The sequence below is a fragment of the Chenopodium album genome, chromosome 22 (assembly GCF_948465745.1).
Source record: "Chenopodium album chromosome 22, dcCheAlbu1.1, whole genome shotgun sequence".
NCBI classification, from domain to species: Eukaryota; Viridiplantae; Streptophyta; class Magnoliopsida; order Caryophyllales; family Amaranthaceae; genus Chenopodium; species Chenopodium album.
In genome coordinates, this window is record NC_137855.1 from 35165475 (window position 1) to 35188640 (window position 23166).

Sequence of the window (23166 nt, forward strand, 5' to 3'; positions counted from 1 at the left end):
TTAACTGCATATCAATCTGTGACATACTACTACATAATCTCCCCTTTGCTACCATAATTTTATGCTCATAAGTTTTTTTTTCCTTTATCTTGCAAAAGCATTGGTAATGTCAATTCAAGCAACGCTCTGGTGTTGCATATGCTAAAGTGCTAAACTTCAGTTAACAAAACCATTTCAGAACTCTGAACCAGTTATTCACATACAAGATTAAAAATAATAATAATAATAATAATAATAATAATAATAATAATAATAATAATAATAATAATAATAATAATAATAACAATAAATTCAGGCTGATGAATTTTACAAATAATCTCAAACTTATATGAAGCTTCAAATTTTCAGAGAGAAAGAAAACACAATATAGTGAAGCCTCAATAGAAAGTTATCCTGAGTGAAATTTGTTCAAATCAAAGATTTTACAACACCTTATAAGACAATCAGGTCCTATATTCCAAATACAACCCCGACTTCCTGCCCTAGCCTTTAGAGTAAAATAACACTCATAATAATTACAAAACTATAACACAGAAACAAAGCCAAGCAAGAAATCAATGATTGAAAGATCTGTTCATCCACAACTCTGTCAAATGCAGCCATGCCAGAACACAGAACAAATGGACGAGATCTTTTCATTCCAGTGACAGGCGGCAACCAGAAAAAAGCCATCAATAGGAGGATCACTCAAATTTTGTCTTTCAGGTACTTCAAAATACCTTTAGTTCCCCGATCTAAAATCGCCCTCCTGATGCTGCAAGGAAGCACCAGCAAGTTAGAAGATAATCGTGTCATTGTTAATTAAACAAAAATCCTCCAGGGTTTTCATTGCAAGAGCTCTCACTGACAACCGGTAAAGACGTGGAAATGACAATATAAGCAAACACAAAATTTCAATTTGGAACAAAAGCTGAAGTGTTAAGAGAATTCTCTAAAGAAGCAAATCAATGATACACTAATCAATGAGAGGGGAGAAGTCCTGTGAATTCTTAATGCATCTGCAAACCAGACACGATGATGAAGTTGCAATGTAAAAAAAAGAGGAGTTATGCAAGAAACTCAGATTATCTGTTGGAGTAATTGTTGCAAGCCTGATCTAATACCACCAAATCAATGTTAACCAAAACAAAAATAAAAATGTACTCCGTATTTATATTTTTCACGATCCCCCAAACTCCCCTGTTTTAGAAATTTGTTGTGCAAGGAATATCCATCTACACTAGCTTGCTCGACACGATAAGGCTTAATATGTCTCCACTACAATAGCCAGATCCACAAATTCTTATCGTGCTCAGATATGAGAATTGGATAATTTAAAGCATACCGGGGAAGCAGAATGGATAAAACAAGGAATATTTCTAATTCTTTGCATGTATCAAGCACTGTAGGTGAACTACATTATGCTAATTGTGAACAGTGAAGACCTGCAGAAATTGATGAAGATTTCGTAGATTTTTAACAGACAGCCTATGCAGGTAGATAACTGCTTAAGCTGGACACAATTAACCACAAAATTCAATGGGTTGGGTTCAGTTATTTCATTATCCCAAAGCACTCCTTTAATAGCACAGATTTATGGACAAAAAAAATAGTATATGTAGTTGAACTCAGTCAACCACGACACGTACTGTGTGTCTGTGTCATAGGATGACAGCAGAGGACAACAGCAATTGATCTGCCAAGAACTCTTCTTGAAACCAACAATACAGTTAATCCTTCAGAAAAAAATTCAACATGGTACCAATCCAGTGAAACTTGTAGTTTTTGAGACCCTTAAGATGACCCAAAAAGTTTGCTATATTAGTTTTGTCAGTCCAGGGCAACAACACTGTAAAACTGAAAGCCCAAAAGTATTTAGGCGATGGTTAAGTGGATTGGACTGAATGGCATGAAACCCCTTCTTAAATCTCAACTTGCCCCTCATGTTCTCTCACATAACATTTTCAGAAGTGTTGAGGGGCTTGTTTAGTAATGGTTAGGACATTTTGCCATCTGCTTTGGTTTGTTCTTAATTTTTTTCATGAATATACTCAAAATTAAATATAGTATTAATAGCAATAACATATCGTTATTTAAGTGCTATCATCGTTATTAGTGTATATGTATCATCATGAATATTAATATTAATAATAAAAATATTTCTTGTACTCCGAAATAATGATAATTGTAGTATCATTAATAATAGGGAGTAGTATATTAAATTGATGATATTCCATAATTCTAAGGCCATGCCTGGACTGCATATAATAGGGGAGGAAAAGTTAAGGGAGTAAAAAAATCTAATGTTTTGAATTAACTGGATTAGGATACAATTATAATGGGGTAACATATTTCTCTCCTATTTTCAACTCTCGATGATCCAGGCATTACCCATGAAATAATGCCAAACTTGCCCTTCTCAACTAGCAACTTTGGTCTTTACCCATGAAATAATGCCAAACTTGAAGAAAGGAAAATATTGTCCCTTTAATTGAACCTCTAGGAAAATTTACACCACTAAAATTTCCTACTTAACTATTTAATAATCTAGGCATGCTCTAATAATGACAGTGGTGTAGTGGTAGTAATAGTTTTTAAACCTTCCTTAGATCTCCTAGATTATGTTTTAGGCTTTTATACATTATATTGGGAAATGAGTCCCACACTCTCAATAAAATATAAACTAGTCCTTAGGAGATTATTTTACACAATTACAACTAAAAACCAACAACTAATTTTACCAAACATCTTTGTAAACAACTAATAAACAAATGTCTACGTAAACAACTAGTCAAACCAACCAAGTGAAACAACCAACAACCAACAGTTGATTGTCAAATAAGGCCTATAAGCTTTAAGCTTCATTTATTAAGAGTAAGTCTCTAATTAAAAGTTTGTATGACCTTATTTGGCAATCAGCTGTTGGTTATTGGCTGATTCACTTGGCTTGTTTAACCATTGTAATTTGAGTTAGTTATTACAAAAATGTTTGGTAAAATTAGTTATTGGTTATCAGTTGTTTATGTGCAAAGTAATCAAATTTCAAAATAGTTTTATTTCACTTTGGAGCTATTTACTAAACATACTTTTGGCTTAAACTTTTGGCTATTTGACCTTGTGAAAAAGTCAAAAGTAAGCCGAAAGTCAACCAAAATGCTATTTACGGAATAAGACATAAATTTAATGGTGTTGAGGATACCTTGATTTACAATATTACATTAACTCATCAGCAGCATGTGGAAAATATATAGCTAGTCAGAGATCAATATGCCATTTGAAAATGCATCAGATTGAAAATACATTTTAGGTTTGTAGCTCCATCAAGATAAAACTTACAACAAAAGAGCATGAGAATCTGAATATTACTTTCAGGCACCTACCAACTATTGAGGAACCAAAAGATGCCATGCCATGATTGGGCAAGCTGCAAACAGAAGAGCCTGTTGTCTGATATTTCTAAAACTCTGATATAGCTCAATGTAAATCAGTGTTGATCCTTTGAGGCTCTTTCTTTACAGTGCTCGAGGGAACTCTTCCCCGAGTATAAAATTGGCAATAAGGCAATCTTGGCTCCTCAATCAACACATCCAAATCCAAGATCAATACAATCAACTGGCAGCTATCCTATGACTTATTCACGACAACTTGAAGACAGAGGTAAGGGCATAAGACTCACAAAAGTCAAAACTGAATTTCTGGCTATGTAATTGTCGTACTTTGACCCAAAAATGGAAGGATACTAGGAGTGTTGCTTGCTTAAAGATGTCAATTGTAAACAAGCTATTATACATTCCAAAGTCTTCAAAGTTCCATAACAAATCATTTCTTACAGGTTGAAAGACTTTGGGATGGTTACTCTATGTATTCTGTCTTGGGTAATAGGTGATAAAATATACTCAAGAATAAGTAAAAAAAAAATCCCTAGTTTCTATAAACACAAGTAAGAAATTATTTATATCTTCCTTAAGCCTGGAGAGCTTCAGAGGGGTAATCATGGTTGTAAAACTTCAGATCTCATCGTGAGTTACATGAAATTTATCATATGAATCAGAATTCAGAACACATCTTCCGGTCAGCATCAGAACTACATGAATAGACAATGGTCTTCAACTGAGGTAATAATCTTTCAATAATAATATGTAAGAGCCTAAAACAATCTGGTGACCTAGGTGTCCTTTATTCAAAACATTCCTATATCACATCAATGACTATTTGATCATTTCTTTTAATATTTTAATTGATTAAAGTGTCCTTGCCCCAAAAATCCCCAAATCACATATCTTGGTAAAAATCTAGTCTAGTCTAGTCTAGCAAGACCAGTGACACCACAACACTTGTAAACACTAGAAAAATGTACCACCCTTAGAGTTGACCTGCAAAGTATGTGAAATGGGCAACAATGTGCCACAGTTACGGCAAGGAACAATTGGTCCAAATTACAGAAAAATTAACCTGCGATTCCTCAGCTTGCTACATGTTTGCGTAAATCAACATGATTAAAACAAACAAATAGAAGCCAAAGTGTCGGATGAAGAATATGCTGCATACCTTCTCAAAGGATTTCCATCAAGTCTGAGGACTTGTAAGCTAGGTTCAAGCAATCCCTGCTCAAAAATTAAAAGATAATAGATTATATTAGAAATTAAAGTAGGGTAATACCTTTTATATTGTCAGACGTATAGGTTTTTTTTTTGGATAAGGAGAAATAATCATTAGTAAGGATTAAGACAAAAAACAAAGATCATAAACCAACTTGAGTCCACTAAAGGCTTATTAAAAATAAATCTTATTGCTCAAAAGCACTCCTCTATCCCACCCGGGACTCCGTAATAATATACTTTTCTATGCATTTATCCCCCCAAAAACTATTGGTTAACTAATCCCACTTTGTCCATTCGCAATTTAACACTTCACCGTCAAAGGTTGCAGTTGGACAAAAAAGGAAGTAAAAAAAATTTGGACAACAGCACATTTATAAACTGTGCATGTATTTTCTCAGGATTCGAGACCCCTTCGTAGGACACTATGATTCAAGCAGTCCATCTTTACATCGATTATCAATATGCTTGCCACTTTTGGACATATTATTTCAAAGAAGAATAGGAGAGCCATTAACTATTTAACTTAAATGTGATAGATTTAGAATCCACAATCAGTGGTGATGTACAATACAGGGAACATGACAAACAGTGTAATCCATTACTCGTACAAGGAATTTTGAAGCACCACACATTCTAAAATTAGTCCTGTGCTTAGGGTAACCCAAATTAACAACATGATGTATAAACACCATTTACAGAATATCCTCCCTTAGTCATTTTTATCTCTACCCTCTTATCTTTTTCTTCCTCCCTAGCTTGTGACAGGTCACCATAGAAATACCAGCACCTGTTAAAATGTTCTCACTACTTTTGATTCTCAAACAAGTGTACAACATCGTAGATCCAACTCCTTTCCCCATCAAGTTTCTTTTCTCTCTAAGCCATTCATCCAATTAACCAAAGATGCTTGGCCTACAAGAAGTTTTAACATTTTTTTTTTCATAACAAACTCTTTTAAGCACAGTAAATAGCAAGAAAAATCCTTTTCAAATCCCCAACCAATATTGAGGTGTAACCTTTGTCTTTGTCTTACATGAAATTCCCTTTCTTTTTATTTGGGGCTTTCTTTTCAGACATCATTCAGTCACCACAGTATTATCAAAATCGATCATTATAGCCACCTTAAAATGCCGCTTTAAAAAAAAGCAGCAAAATGAAACAGAATAATATCTGCACATTTCAAAATTATGCCCTTGCTGTGCAGTTCAACCCACACAATTATTCCAGCAATCCAGCCAGAAAGCATTAAACCACCATTACCCCTAGAAGTCCAGCAATTGACGACCTATAACTTCTCAATAGACATCGTTAAAAAATAATGGAAATTACAGAGCTTCAAAGTTCAAACCTAAATTAGAGGGAGAATTTAGTATGAATGTGGGCAAGTCATAGATGTCACCAAGAGATTAGGCTGATTAAAATGAGAGAAGGAAGAATGAGAGAAAGAAGGGAGCCGATGGAAGACTAAAAGTTTGATGGTTACAAAGGAGATAGGTTTTGAGAAGAAAATGGGTTGGATTCAAGATAGTAAGAAAGGCAGGAGGCAAGAGACAAGATGACAAAATAAAGAGGGGACATACAAATGGGTCGTTCTTTTTGTTTGTTACAACATAGTATAGATATGTGAAATTTTCTTACATGATGTCACGTGTCCCCTCCTCCCCTTGTATTTCCATCTATTTTTTCTTTTTTCCGACAACTGCCATGCAATTTTATTTTTCTTCCTTGTACTTCTAATACAGTACTTTTTAAACTGTCGTGCCTTTCAGTTCCTACTTTATTAGGTTTGAACTCTCTAATTTAGACAAGCTTAAACTATCATCTTCCATTATTTACAAATGACAAAATTTTGTTTCGCAGTGTCATATTTATTATTTTCTGTTATCTAAAAAAAAATGCATTAACCCTTTTATTATGGGTGGCATTACCCTTGTTTTAACTTTCATTGAACGCTTTCCACTATCTCCCCTTATCTTTCAAATTATTGTTATCTATATGAGTATATAAGATATGCTTCTAAACCTCTTTTTTAATGAAAAACAAAAATATACGAGTACTTCCTAAAAATATATGAGAAGAAAGTAATTAATAAGTGTTTTTACAAAATTTAATAAAAATACATTGTATACTTAAATAATACTTCCTCCGTTCCACAAATATTGCAACAATTACCATTTTAGGAATTTCACAAATATGCAACATATCCCTATTTGCACATGTTTTCTCTCGTTCTCTCTCCTCATCACATGGGTCAATATCTTTATTCCTCTCTATATCTCTCCTCTTCTTATAATCCGTGTCCCCAACCCATGTTGCGATATTAGGGGAATTGAGGAAGTAAACAAAATTAGAGAGAGAGAGAGAGAGTTAAGAAAAGATCCATACTTCCCTTGTCCAGAACTAGTTGGCACGTTTCTCTTATCAATGTTGCCAATATATAACTTCAATTGTAAATATACTATTAATAAGTAAAAAAAAAAAATAATAATAGCTGATATTTGAAAATGCACATTGAAAGGAATCTAACAAGATCCCCACTTGACTATGAATATTTTCTAATCTATAAATCACAAAAATTAGTCAAAGTAGATTTTGTGAATAGTATCAAAAGTTAAAATGTTTCAACTAATCTGGAACAGAGGAAATACATATTTTTAACGCCATCAATACTAAGGTTATAATGACCAGAAGTTAATAAACTAGGCTTTGATAATTTTGCAAAAGCTTTAGGTTACCTTGGGTAATTTATCTTTTACTATCTGTCTATATAATTTCTTTACAGATCATAAATCAATCTACAAAAAAAAATCATGTGACACAAGAAACTATTTCAGTTTTTATCTACACATGGTACTTTGAACTTGGGTGAGCATGAAACGAAAACAGTGAGTTGTTTTGCTGTATTAGTCACTCTAATTCCTTGATCTCCACTCAGAAATTGAGAAATGAGTAATAAAAATGTTTTTCTACCTGTAAAATCTATAGACACCTAAATCTAGAAACACAGGGCTTTTTGACTTACAAGCTCTGGCGGCAGTGATGTTATGTTATTGTCCGAAAGGTCTAGCTCCGTCAATGATGCTAAATTTTGGAATCCCTGCAGAGTGAGAAATAGTTTATTTAATCACAAGGTAGCCATAATGCATTACAATGGATTCTCCAAGATAATACCAAAAAGAAATAGAGACACAAAATACAAGCATACTATAAGTAAGTTAAAGTATAATTAATGTAACTTTTATAATCTAATCAGGTATATTGCTTCATTATCGCGACTGAAAGACAAAATGATGATAAAAAAAATTGAAATCATGCATTGGGAATTCAATTAGTAGAAAATTTAAATTTAGGCAAATTCACCAAATAAATAGAGGAAAAATGATGGAAATTTTTTTGACCATATATAGGAAGATTTCAAATGAAAAAAACTTTTTAAACTTTCCTAATTGAGAACCAGTAAGAACAGATAGTATCGAAGGGAGTACTTTTTTTTATCTCAAGACTATTATCACCCTCCCCACTTGACAATTTATTCTCTCATCCCATATTATCCCTTTCTCAAATCCATAGGCGTCTCTCTCCCATTCTCCTCACTTTTTTTTTCACTTTTGATTGTCTTTGTCAGCATCCATCTCTCAAGTAAAAAATATGGAATTGTTCAAGAAAAAAATAGAATTGGAACATGTGTTTTTACAGTGTAATCTTTAGGAAGAACAAAAAGGAATTAATGGTAACTAGACATTGAGAGTTCAAATAAGCAACTACAATCTTGACCTAGCAAACCAGTCATGTTAGGAGAGGTTCATGTTCAGCTGTAATATGCTTGTTAAATAGGCTACTTGAACCTAACCTCTTGGCCTCCTTACTTTCTATTGATACTTCTTAGGAATTAAGATTTATTTCTGGGATATGAAACTAATAAACATGTTAAATATAGAAAGCACATCATTAGAGGCCTAATTTTAACCATAATGACCCATCTGGGAAATGAAATATACATAAAGTCAAATTTCACATTCACCCTATTTCATTGGATATTAACATTAAACTATATAAGTGGGTTGAACAAGTTAAAGCAGGTTATCATCTTCATAGAATATCAACCTACTTTAAAATTTTAATAAAAACTTTACATGCCACCTATTATATTAAATTGGAGTAAAATCTTAAACCCAACCTGTTATTAATGTTTTGGGTTTGCATCTAGTTGTCATGCCAAGTCAGCTTTTGCTATCTCTAATCTTGATTCCATTTATTTATTTATCTATTGTTTGTTTTACATTCAAGAACTTAGTTTGAATTCTTGGCTAGTGTATTAGTTTAGCAAGACAGGAGCAGTGATGACAGTACATACTTTTTGTTATGTTGAATATATTCTTGGGAATATGAGAGAATTATTGAGTAAGATATAAGTAGTTGTTTTTAGGAATATTAAGCCATTTACTGTTTTTAACTTTTGAGCACCATAATGTGGTTTAATTTCTTTGAAAAAAAATTAATTCACCTTAATTTAATAAAACAAATACAAAGTAATATCAATAGAAAGCATTTAGTTTAGTCAAGTACTTCCTCCGTTTTTTAAATAGTTGCAACACACACTTTTTCACACTATTTAAGAAAAGTGAGGTTCACATGATGTAATACACTTTAAAATGGGGTGAGAGGTTTTTTGGAGTATAATTTAGTAGGCCATGTGCTTTATATAAGAGAAATAGTACAACTATTTCTCACCACTTATAGTGTGTTGCAAGTATTGTGACAACTACATTTTAGGAAAGTGTTGAGAGTATTAAAAAAACGGAGGAAGTATGATACGAAGTAACAAAAATATTAAAAAGAACGAGCACATTTTTACTTTATATTTTTAAAATGTGGCAGCTAACACAACACCTAGTTGTACAGATACTGCAGACCATATTTTTTTATCAATATGTTAAGTCAAGAAATCAGCCTAAGATACTAGCTCACCTCTTATATCTATACATGGTATTAAGTAAATCTGTAAATATCTTTATCACACAGCTTTGAGAACTGGGAAAACACATAAAACAAAAGTTCCCAGCAGATAATAATCCACCTCAAAAGGGACATTTATTCACTTATAATCAACTTCATTACCTCAGGAATGGAACAGAGGGAATTTTGACTTAGGTCAAGAATCTGCAACTTCTGTAATTTCAAAATATCGGAGGGGACTTCATGCAACTGTACTCGTCTATTCATCAAGTAATTCCATAACAGAACATATATTTCAGGTTAGATGTGCAATATAATAGAGCTTGAAAAGACATTGAAGCAGATGAAGGTGTATATAAGTCATAATAAAATATTAAACCTGAGGTAAAGCTCCTGTAGATGAGGTAAGCTAGCAAACGCTGAACTGCCAGGTAAGGAAGCTACACAACCACTTAGGTCCAAAATTTGGAGTCCGGGGACAGCTTCAAAACCGTTCATTGGAATCTAATGAAAGTGGGCAGGCAGAATTTTAGATAATAAGAGAACAAAAATTGGCATGCAAAGTAAAACAAGGAATAAATCCAAAATGATATGAACCATAGTTTTTACCTGTCTAAGAGGATTATTATCAAGCCTTAAGCATGTAAGATTTGGAAGTAACTTCAAAACTTCCCCCGGCCAATCCTTAATCTTGTTCTTGGATAAAAGCAATACCTGCATACAAGGGTCAGTTACAGCTTCTAATCAGTTCATAATGTAGAAAAAAGCCTATTTTTTGGATTTGTAATCACAGAATGTATAAGATAAGACATATACATCTACATTATCAACCATTTACAATAGGAGGGCCAGGGGAAAAACAACAATCCTTCCACGGCCCCACCTCAAAAGGGCACTAAGCATACAGGCAGTGATTGACAAATTAAACCTCATGTTATTTAGAGTAAACACGGGCATTGCAAAATAAGTGGGGTGCTCACTGTGCTGCAAAAACATGCATGGTTGTCCAAAGAAGTTATATCAATGACTTTAATTGTTTAAACATTGGAAAGGTTTAGATAGGGAAAGGTCAAGACATGTGTTCTGGAGGATCTATAAAGCCATTCCATCTTCTTATCAGATCAAATAAAAATATATGGTATAGTACTACTCGTATCACACATCGTCATGACAAGTTGTAAATTAAAGCGAGGCCTAGGTGAAGAATCTGAGCGTCATTAATTTTAAAGGACTCCTTGTCTCTATCTATTCTACTCTTTCACCAAAGTTATTAACGAAAATTTCCTGTAACTACATAAAGCTTCCTTCGCATAATTGCTTCATTTGTACAGCTCAACAATATGATCATGTTTTACAATTCCCTTGTATGAAAAAGATGTTTTCACAAACTGAAGTGTGCATTGAAATTTGAAAGATATGCATAGTATTTCAGAGAATTAACAATAATGTCAAGTTTTCAATTCTTTAATTTAATTTTCTGATTTATTTTCTCTTTGGTGGAGAAAATGATTCCCAGCAAATGCTAAACCCTCAAATTACACATATAACTAACCTCAAGTGAAGAGCAGGCCGACAGTGCAACAGGAAGCTCTTCAATTGAGTTTCTTGAAAGATCAACTTTTGTTATTTCGTTTGACGAACAGACCTCCAAAGGGACTGAAGTCAAGTCCATACCTCCAAGTGAAATTTCCTGGCAGTGGAATAGATGATGACAAAATAACTCAAAACATTGAGAAAAGTAGATGTTACATAATTTAAATGCAAAAAGAAACAATAAAACAAGTCAAACTGAAGTAACCAGATAGTTTATAGTCATAAAATACATCCCTTCACGCAGAACCAGAGAGTGAAGGGCTTTAGGGTGTGTGATATCAGAGCTAGGGAAGAAGAAAGATCTTTTGGCGATAAAAGCTTATCTGTGGGTAGGTCAATTCACAGTTTAAACACTTGGGCAAGTCAATAATATGCATGACGATGAATAAGAAATCATTGCACTCTAAATAGTACATCCGCAAAGCATTCCACAGTTTCTGCTCTCTCAAGAGCCTGACAGAGCTCAATATTTCCCTTGGCAGACAGCAGAAATTAGGGAATTAGGCACAGTATTACCAATTTTGCTAATTCCCCAATGAGCTACAATCCAAAGTGAACAATAAGCAGTTGCAAATCAGTTAAGTGGAACATCTTCGGAATAAAATAGCAGCTCAAGGTAGATACCCACTCCACATATTGCAAACTAAGTAATATTGGACTTTAATTTATTTCAAAATCCCTTCCCAGGAAGAGCTACTCAATGAAAGTGATTTCATAATATATTTGTAAGCCTCTTTCCTTCAGAAGCCCTTGAAATCTTGAATGTTTCTCAGTAGGACTTCAACAAGACAAGACTTTGCAGGTTCAAAGGTTTGGACAAAGACATGCGTTTGCTCTTGTATTGACGTGAACTACTACTTTGTCTAGACCAAGACCTATTCACATTTAATGGATACTCTCAAATAATTACTCTCCGCTTCTTCTCGATCAAAGACACCTCACATATCTTATATTTCATCAGGCCAACAATCTAGTAGTTTGTCCCAAAGACAGTAAAACTGTGGAAGTTTATCAATAACAAAACCCCTCTTGTTTCAGAGACCTCTCCCTCCATTACTAACAATTCAAGGGGGAGTTAAGAGCCTAAAAACTATTTACCAAAAACAAACTCTTTTTTCCCAATTAGGAGTAAAAAGACACTACGAGTATCACTTATGTACAAAAGGAGTGAAAGAGCAATAAAGCTGAAGCCCTTGAGATATCATGAAGTAATTTTTCTACAAAATCAAGACGTGTCAAGCATTGGTCAGAAGCTGAAGACCAAAAACTTGACAGCAGCTAAACAAAAGCCTAGGAAAAAGGAACTTGAATCCTTGGCAAATGACAAGGGGAAAGTAATCCAAGTTCTACCCTCAAAAATTTGGTGAAATTCTCAAGAGAACTATCATATTGCCAATAAACCTTTTTTTTAAGTAAAAACTAGGAAATAATCTCCTTATTGTAATAAAGTAATGTTGACTGACCATAATCTCAAACAACTGCCGTTTAGAAAGAAATTGATGAAATAAAAAAGAAAAGAAAAAATATCCAGATATAATTTAATCCAAAAGAACAAAATTCGGTGTGCTACTGAAGATCAAATGAATACAATACTTTGTAATTGTCAAATGAAACCCAAGAACTAATTTTGAAGACAAGAAGAATAAAATGATAGGTATGTGGACTAAAGTAGGAGGTTGAACAAGATAGATGATTTGAAATTTCAAACATTAAGAGGTCTAACACTAAGAACGTCAAAAAAATGCAAGCAAGGGCGTAGAAATTCACTATTGTGGTATTCATCGATAAAATCTCAAGAAGGCTGTTTAGCTTTTTTCTAATTTACTTTTTTCTAATTTCGAAATTAGATTCCAATTTGGCATCCTCCACGCCTTTTATCTCCCATGCAGAATCTAGTACTGCAACCTTACCATCTAACTAACATCAATGGAAATATTATTAATAGGTCAACTACACTAAACACTTACTCTAGTTCAACATGCACTTCAAGGCTCAGTCTTCTCCTATGCAATTGTTTCTATGATCTTGATGATGGGAAACACTTACTCTAGTTCAACATGCACTTCAAGACTCAGTCTTCTCCTATGCAATTGTTTCTTTGATCTTGATGATGGGAAACACTTACTCTAGTTCAACATGAACTTCAAGACTCAGTCTTCTCCTATGCAATTGTTTCTATGATCTTGATGATGGGTGCCCTCAAGGAATTAGATGGCAAGTGAGGTTCTACCATCTAAACAATAAATGGAATCTCTTTTGGTAAGAATACATTCTCATTACATGAAAGACTTTTTCTTCTTTTTCTCTCCGTTACACACTTTTCACTTTTGGTTTTCCCAACAAAATGCAACATCCATTAGAATTAAGAGGAATATTTAGGGGTAAGATTCAAACAGAATGTAAAATAGGAAGTAAAAGACCTAGAAAGTGGGGAGAAGATGGAGTTGTTTGGTTCGAAATGTCAAGGGGAGTCGCACTTCCAAGGAAATTCTATTTCCCTCTGTATAAAGTTACTTAGCTCCCTAAGTATGGGGAGCTTACTAAGGGAAGTAAACCTTCCCATGATCAATCAAACAGCATTTAGCGATTCCTAAGAAATGAAACTACATTGAAGAAACATCTTGAAAGGCAATATTACTTCCCATACTCAAAGAGCTCAATAAGAAAGAATTTACAAGATATCACGTACACGATGCAAACCATAAATTTCTAAGCTCAAAACAGTAATATGTAAAATGAACCAGATACCTTAGAGGTCAAAGACAATCGAGCTGCCATAGCCACCATGTTATCTTTAGTTGGAGTTGATACTTCAGCCTCTGCATCAGGTATCATCATCAATTCAAAAAAGTGATACTTCTGCCGTGTTGGAGAATATTATATTGCTACAGAAAAACTAAGGATTTACAAACAGAAGAAAAGAGGAAAGGTTGTACCTTGTGCTGAAGGGAGTCTACTCCTAAGATACTTCAATAAAGCAGTTGTAGGTCCAGATACCAATGTACTGTCAAAAGAAAACATTGTTTTGTTCATATATTCTTCTTTGAGCACACTTAGTTAGGGACCTCTAGGTGAATGCTACATAACATTTATAAGTAAATAGTAAATCTCTAACATCAAACCTTCGAATGGTGCGCATAGGATTGCCGATAAGCACAAGCTTTCTCAAAGTTGTCATCAAGCCTGGACAACATCAATGGAGCATTTATTATATATATGGCATGTCTACACATGCAATGACAAAATATACTGAAGGCTTTTCATACAAATAACAAGAGATGTCATCCAGATTTCACATGTTCCTTAAGCGATTGAAGAAAATAATGATGCACTCCGATTTTATTGACGATCAGAACAAAGTTAAACCTATGGACTAGACTGACCTAAATCTTAAACTTTGAACCTCCTCAAATAAAATGCAGGATAGTAAATTCTTGTTTTTTTTTTTTAAGATGTGGTCATGAAGAGGAAAAAGAATAATATCGTACACAAACTATCACACTCCTACCATTGAGCATACTGATCAGAAGTGCAGTTACCATTATTTTATCATGCTTTATAAATGTCCCTTAAAAGCCCTTTATCCTGTGCGCAAACTATTTGCACATTCTTTTCCAATCTTAAACTCAAGTATAAGTATTGATCCGATAATGCTGAAACATTCCCTTTTTTTTTTTTTTTGAATCAGAAAAAAATTTGTTTAAAAAGTGTAAAAGTAAGTGCAGCCAGAGAACAAGGTGTCCTCACAAAGTTCCACTTATGTATTATCCCAAATCCTTTATATCCCTCCTATTGAATAATTTAAGTTAACCCCAGCTGCCTTAGGCTTTACCCCATATTTACTCAAGCAAAAAGACATTTTGAAACTAGAGCTGGCAATCCCTAACCTACATAGATAATCCAGCCTGAAGTTGCTGAGCAAAAGTTGAACCCAGACTGCTCAAATTCAGCCCAATTTGACCCAATTATCATACTTTGTACTAATATTAAATTTTACACTACTAATCTTTTCTAGAACAACCCGAACCCAACTTGAACCCAACCTAGTGACCGAATTGCCACCCCTAGCTTTATCCCACAATAAGTCACATTGAACAGCAAAGCCATGACGCCATTAATAATACACCCATTTCTCTCCAGGCAAATGCACCACAAGATTGCCATCATAGCATTTCTCCATCGCAAATTCTTCTATTCTTCCTCTTGAATCCCACAAGCTGAATAAGTAACCTATTCCCTTCGAAACTTCTTTTCTTTCTGCAAATTTATTTTCCTTATCCAAAACATGCATATGGTTTATACGACCGCATTTAATAAAAGTATATGATGTTTCTCAACTTGTTCCTAGTAAGCAGCTGACAGACATATTAACAAATTATCACATTATACCCAGTGGGCCAGTGACCAATTAATATCAAGCTTTCTAGCTATCAAAGAAATAACACAATACATTGCTATGCAGAAATGAAGCTGAGAAGCCGCACCAATTTCCGCAGGCAAGCCTGACAATGAATTGTTTGACAGATCAAGAACTGAAAGGCGCAATTTGCATGCTTCCACTGGATATTCGGTTAACTGCAGACATTGTGTACAAGTGCAAAAGCTTCAGAAAATATTCAACATACTTCTTAGTTAAAAAGGATTAATGCCTAGCAGCATTGGTTATACTTAAATGCACACAAATAAGCGATATAGTAGAGACAGAAGTGAAGCTGGCATCTCTAGATTCACCTCTTCATGGAAACATGAAAAAATATTCACAAACAAAATCTTGAAAACCGCAACACACCAGATGAATTGGTAGCTGCAAACAAAGTTAACAACTATACAAGAAAAAATGAACAAATATAACCCAGCACAAGTTTATACACATTATCAAGGCACTAGATAACAAAATTATAATAAATTCTCAAAACCAAGCAAGAACCTGAAATCATAATTTACAGTTCCAAGAACAGGTTACTTCATATTTATTAAATCAATACCATCAAGACAAGACAACTCATAGGCAGACAAGCAGTGTTCGATGAAAGTGCTCCGTTTATCACGGAGTTTGGGTCAGCATAAAATTCAAAGGAAAACTCCAAAACAAAATAAACTGACACCAATTCATATGATTTTTGAACCTATCATGGACCACATATCTTTCTTTCCTATATAAGCAAAGCAAGAAAATTCTTACACATTTGCCATTGCACAGTTTTAACCATTAATATCTTTGATAAATTTATGGAAAAAAAAAATAGAATGAATATATACATTTAGACAAATCCTAAACCATATTATTAATCATGACATTATTTTTATATGTTAGTAAAAAAAAATGCAGTCAAAATGGGGCATGTGAATAGTGCACATAATCAAAGTGAAACAACTATTTAGATACAGAGGGAGCTATATTTAGGAGGAAAGAAGAGTAAAGAGTTCTGTAGAAGGAAGAGATATATAACCTAGAAGCCAGTAAATCTGATTAACCATTTGCAGAAGTACAAAACAGACACATGATTATCACACCAAATAAATTCAAACAGATGATCAGATAAGATATTTTTAGTAAATAGAGCATGGGTTCACCTGGTTCGATTGAAGATCAAGTATGCTCAGCTGAGAAAGCTCTCCTATCTCTGCTGGTAAGGACGACAACAAATTGATCCTGGTATATTAATTAAAATTTGTGGATTAGGAGAATGATCCGGAAACAATTCACAACTGACAAGAAATTGTTTACTAACTAGCCAAACGAACAGAAATATGTACCCAATATAGAATTCCACAAGCGAAGAGCAACCCTTTATAGATGTTGGAATTGATGAAATTTCTGCACCATTAACAGCACAAGTAAATCACTGATGCAAATAGCCTAATGTAACAAAAAAAGGAGGAAGCTTAATCCAGATAGGTATACATGCATGCAAATCCAAAGATACTCTAATTAATTTCTACTCTATAATTCTAGCTGCTGGAGATGTGTCAGAAAACTCACTGTTCTGATGCATGTCTAGGCGAATAAGACGTGAAAGCCTCCCAATGCCCTCTGGTATACCATTCAGGAGGTTTTTAGCTGAGCCAAGGGAATCACATTTTAAATAAATAAAAAAGGGAAATTGGAATGGAAAACTATACAATCAATATCCAACAAAATGCTAATTAAAGAGATAAAAATATTTACAGGCATTCAGTTCAGTAAGCTTGCTCCATGATGAAATAACAGGATCTGATAGTTCTGTGAGCTTGTTACCCTGGTAAATATTGTGGCATAATTAACATCCAGAAATATGAAAGCCCAAAATAGATTTAATTAGAAATTCCAGTTGCATTATTGTACCTCCAAATTCACTTTTACTAATTTTGTACAGCATGCTAAATTTTCCGGCAAGCCTGCAATACTGTTATTTGAAGCCTGGATAAATACAAGTGGTACCACAGTGAAAAAGCCAGAAGGATTATCTCACAAGACACATATTCATTTTGTGTACACATACTGTATAATATTAGTAACAACAGCAAAAGCAACAGGTCTATCAAAACAAAGATAAGATAAAGCAGCTGAACAAAAAATTCTAAAATAGTGGGATATCTGATCGCTTGAATATGAATTCATCAGTTAGAAAAACATGGAAGTTAATAATCAGAACAAATGATGAGATAAACAGGCACCATAAGAACTTGCTGCACATACAGTTTATTTCAAACAAACCATTACCTTCAGTTCTGCTAACTCAACACATTGTCCAATAGAACTAGGGATTTCAACAAGTTGATTATTTGAACAATCAATCCTGGTACAATAGAAGAACAAAAGAAGAGAGATATAATGATTAGTAAGACTAGTAATATTCATTTACAAGTAATGCAAGCAAACTGCAGCAAGTACATGAAGTCCATATCTTGCTTTCTTTTTTTTAATTCTTTTTCAGAGAAAAGTGTATATGTTGCTTCTCATAAAGATAAAAGCATACAAAGAAGTTATTGAGAAAAAAGAGCCTACTTGACCAAAGAAGTTGCCGATCCAATCTCTTCAGGTATGTTAGCTAATGAATTGAATGACACATCAAGTGATTTTAGCGAGGGAAGCCTGTCAGATTCCCAAAATAAAAATAGAGAGAACAAGAAGAGAGTCAATTCACTAATAGCATAAAATCTTACTGTATCAATCAAAAAAAGACAAAGAAATTTACCCCCCAATTGCGGCAGGAAGTTGAGTAAGCCTGTTGTGGCTTACATTTAACACAGTCAACAGAGGCAAATTTCTCAAGTCTTCTTTCAATACTTCAATGTTATTATGGGCCAAGATCAGCTTTTGTAGGTCGACAATCTGTATACAGAAAAGATGCCCTTCAGGAATCCATCTATCATAACACGCTGATGACTTAAGAATCACATCTCATACAATTAAATTGAAAATATTAATGAAAGGTAGGGAAAATTGAAATAGGACTAGAGCACACCTCCCACCAATTGCCACCTTCACTAGCGCCATCAAAATTTTGATAGACCTCATTGGGTACTTCCCTGAATATAATTCAAGAAAAATTACATACAGCTTAAACATAAATTGAAGATATCCAAGATCTAAGAATTCTGCAAAGCTTGAAAACAGAAATCAGCTTTTACTTAATAAGTAAAATAGATGTTAAATTAGACTGAATTCTTCCATGGTAAACTTCTAGAGGTAAAGCTAGCTATCACTCAATAAGGAATGCTACATCTCTAGCGATCCAAATCCATGCTTACAAGAAGTCCTTACAGTTGCAAATACCCGCAACAAACCCAACTTCACTACTTCACCAAAAACAACTAATGACAAATACCATATCATCCAAAAGTATGACAAAATAGGTGGTTCATTTATTAGTCAGTAAATTAAATAAAAAGACACAAATCAACCAATAAAGCAATTAAGTACTCTATTTTTAGATGAACAACGAGAATACGACATATTTTTTATGCAATTGATTAAAATGAATGTTAAATATTTCAATATACATGGATGATAAGACTACAAGGGAACATGTTAATTAAAAATATTAAGAGTGTATTGTTTATTATATCCCCAATTAGATTACCGTCAATCTCAAAAACAATCTTGCATTTCCATGTTAGAAGCCCCAAGCAATTTCAGTTCCTAACCAATTGATACATCATACTTTTGTTGCAATAATGAATTAAGAATAATCAAGGACTGTATAATAATTAATAAGTCTCATCCATTTAATTCTAACTTCCTTAGCTATCTAATTTTAAGCAAGTCAATGCCTTTTAATGGATGGGTTTATGCAATTTACTTTTTAAAATTGCAGTGCATGAAAAATGCCAAACCTTCACCCCAGGGTGGTTGCTAATATCAATCCACAAATAGAAGAACTCAATACGAGTATTACTTTGAGTAATAATCTAAGGAAAACTTTCCTTATAAGGGATTTTCCTCGAAAAATTGTCCCCTTTCCTCAATTCCATGCATAAAAACAGGATACTACTTAAGCCAAAAATACATACGAAACCTTCAGTTTAAAGAATGAAAGCAATCCATAAACCTGGCTACATTACAGGGAGTAAGCGACATCCAAAACGTAAATTTCACAAGAACTTTCCATCTAACGTATGAGACAGAAGTACATTAATCGGCCTTGTTATTGCTATGCTCTCACTAGTCCACCATCCAACCTTAATAACCCCGAAAACAACGATGTGATCATAACTCCACAAGGAAATTTATCCTTTCTTCATTTTGGTGGAAAGTCATCACCATTCAATCAGATAAAACCTAAATTAACCTCATGGCTCATAAAATCAACAATCAACATGATTTATGAAACTAATTAAAGACTAAAGCTTGGTGAATAATAATCTCATCATCATTTCGAAACAATTAAAATTCGATGATGGACTAAGGAGAGCGGAGCAATATCACACAACTCACACTACATTGATATAATTCATAAAACCTCAAATCTTATTTACTGATATACTTAACCAAAACACCCCAGATAATAAATCCACACAATTGACCACCAAAATTGGTCAAAAAAGCTGCATTCACAAAATTGACAATATCCACCACCAATAAAATTGAAAAAAAACTGAACTTTATAACTTTACATAGATTTAATCCATAAAACAAAAATGGGAAATGTGTAATAAATCAAGGGTTTGTAAATTTAATAAAAATAGAGAAAACAAATTACCTCAAAGAACGATTTGATAAATTGAGAGACCCAGAAGTTCGAGCAGCTTTGAGTGCTCGATCCATGATGTTTTTCTGAATATTTCAGAAATGGATGGATTTTTTTTCAGATCATTTAATGGAGATAGTGTAATACTGTGAATTTTTGGAAGTACGATGTTTGCAGTTAACGCATGTAGGAGAGAGAAAGTGAAAGAAAGCGAAAGTGAGTTGGGTTGCAGGTGACAAGAATCAATCAAGCCCAAAAGGATGAATTGTTGAAGAACGTCGTGAATTCGTGAGTGCCTGACAGTCTGCCACACATCAAAACTGCTCCATTTGTTTCAAAATAAATTATGGTATTTGACTTTTGCACTATTTATATATTCTAATTTAAAAGTCTGTTCTCATTTGTTCATTTTCAATTCAGTTCAGCTCAAATCCTGATTTCCTTCTCTTACAAAATATTCAATTCAATTTAATTCATTTCAATTCAGTTTAGCTCAGTTCAATTCAATTCAGTCAATGAGAACAGGCCCTTAGATGCGGCTAGCTAAACAATACTCCAGCGACACATTAATTTAGAATTGAGTGAGTTTATCATAGGTTAATTGACCAGATTGGTACGTAAAAAAACCCAAAATGATAATTTGGTAAAAATAAAAAACTACCCTCAAGTGACAATTTGGTAAAAAAACATCTTAGACAACAATTAACCCATAATATACAAAAGCTTCTCACAAACTACCCGCAAATGCTTAATCTAATTCGTCCTTTCATGGTTTTTTACCTAATTTTCCACCCCTTTTGTCAAAATTAACAATGTGAAGAAGATAAATATTGGGTAAAATATTATTTTTCACCTAATTTTCCTACCCCTTATTAATGGGGTTTTTTTAAAAGGGTTGGAAATAAATTTGATATTGGGATTTATAAGCAAAATAAAATGAGATGACATATTAATTTTAATTATTTTATGGGAAAAATAAATTTTAAAAAACACAACAACAAATTAAATTAGAAAATTTGAAGACTTTGTCAAAAAAAATTTGATACTTTGGCCTAAATGTCGCTTGAGATTAAATATTTTACCAAATTGTCACATGGTGTTAACTTTTTAAAAAATATTGTTGCCACTTGCCAAAGTTATATTTTTACCAAATTGTCGATATGAGTCTTTTTTATTTCCTGATCTGGTCAATTGGCCGCTTGTCATATGAGTAATAATTTTTACGAGCCTAATAGTTTTAAACCACGGTCATAGTTTTTTGGTTAGTCAACTTGCTCTAGTCCATGTGAATACCTCCAAGCTCTTTTTTTTTGTTTTTGTTTTTTGAAATAAATACCTCCAAGCTCATTTATCATTTGCTATCCAAATTAAATTACTATCTAATGAAAGAAAAAGGAAAAGGTTTTAAAAAATACATTCACCATTCCTAATCACCAACACTATATTCTTCTTCCTTCTTCTTATCCACTTTTCCATGAAAGCTTCGACAACCTTGTTGTAAATTAAGGGATTTTCAAGGCTACGAGAAAAAAAGTAGACAATAACATTGAAACGTTAATCTTATAAACAATGGAACAATTTTCGGTGTGTCCTGATGCAAATTATTGACTTACAAACGAAACTCTAATGTAACTGTGGTGCTCAATTGTATTCGACAGCATGTTTTCAAAGGTTCACACACCACTCTCACATAAAGGCACTTTTAGGTGAGAGGTTGGAGACACATAAACTTACACCCAAAGAAGAAACTATGTGTTAGCTATTTTGTGTGTTATGTATTATAATATGATTTTCTCCAAGTCAATATATAAGTTGATCAGGGAGAATGAAGAGGTAAAGGAAGCTCAAAGGTTAAGGAAATAATTAGAAATCTAAATCTATACTTATCTATATCTATACTTGTCTATTAAAAAGCGTTCCTAAAAACGTTTATGTGTCACATAAATCTGCACCACATAACGCCACATCATCATTTAACTATCATTATGCCATGTCACTTCTAGCATTGCAACATTTATTCCATGTCATTATTAATAAGAAAAAAACATCCCACAAGGTTTGAACATTGTATCTCATGGTTACAAGATCACATACCTTACCGTCTGAGCCACAGCCAATTAATGTTCTCCATATACACAAAAAATAAATATGCAGCCTGAAAAAAATAAATTAAGAGGAATAGCCTCAACATCTATACGTATATATTAAAAAGCGTTCCTAAAAACGTTTATGTGTCACATAAATCTGCACCACATTGCGCCACATCATCATTTAACTATCATTATGCCATGTCACTTCTAGCATTGCAACATTTATTTAATGTCATTATTAATAAGAAAAAAACATACCACAAGGTTTGAACATTGTATCTCATGGTTACATGATCACATACCTTACCGTCTGGGCCACAGCCAATTTATGTTCTCCATATACACATAAATAAATATATGTATAAGTAAGCACAAAAAAATAAATATGCAGCCTGAAAAAAATAAATTAAGAGGAATAGCCTCAACAATTCCTAAACAATGGAAATGTAATATCTTCAACAATGGGATTTTGGATTACATTTTGTTTTAAAGTTGTTTCCCGGTGCAACGCCCGGGGTACACACTAGTTATTATTAAAACTCATAGAGACGACATACTAACGCCATGTGTCACCCTTATGATTTGGTGACGACGGTGGTTTAGATGGAGTTTTAGTTGGGTTATGGCGGTTTCTAGGTGGTTAATGTGGGGTGGCTTTGAGAGTTTGAGGTGGTTAGGGCGGCAAAGGCAACGTGAGTAGCGCGATAAGGGTGGATATTGGCTAACGCAAAAAATGATTTTATAATCAGGTGTGCTATAACAAACAAAAAAAAA

At 33.5% G+C, this 23166-nt stretch overlaps 1 protein-coding gene across 1 annotated transcript; it reads right to left on the minus strand.

The window, feature by feature from the left end:
* Positions 1 to 256: 256 nt before the first annotated feature.
* On the minus strand, positions 257 to 20617 carry LOC145603710 (plant intracellular Ras-group-related LRR protein 6-like). Its single transcript, XM_081659669.1, has 21 exons — positions 20315 to 20617; positions 18578 to 18641; positions 18308 to 18444; positions 18118 to 18204; positions 17833 to 17908; positions 17455 to 17529; positions 17299 to 17368; positions 17113 to 17190; positions 16887 to 16947; positions 16704 to 16782; positions 15614 to 15704; positions 14252 to 14312; positions 14066 to 14133; positions 13878 to 13948; positions 11089 to 11226; positions 10146 to 10250; positions 9916 to 10040; positions 9699 to 9795; positions 7603 to 7677; positions 4528 to 4583; positions 257 to 754 (listed from the first exon to the last, which is right to left on the minus strand). Exons 1-21 carry the CDS (start codon positions 20377 to 20379, stop codon positions 688 to 690), a joined length of 1746 nt encoding a protein of 581 aa, XP_081515795.1. The 5' UTR covers positions 20380 to 20617; the 3' UTR covers positions 257 to 687.
* Positions 20618 to 23166: the final 2549 nt, after the last annotated feature.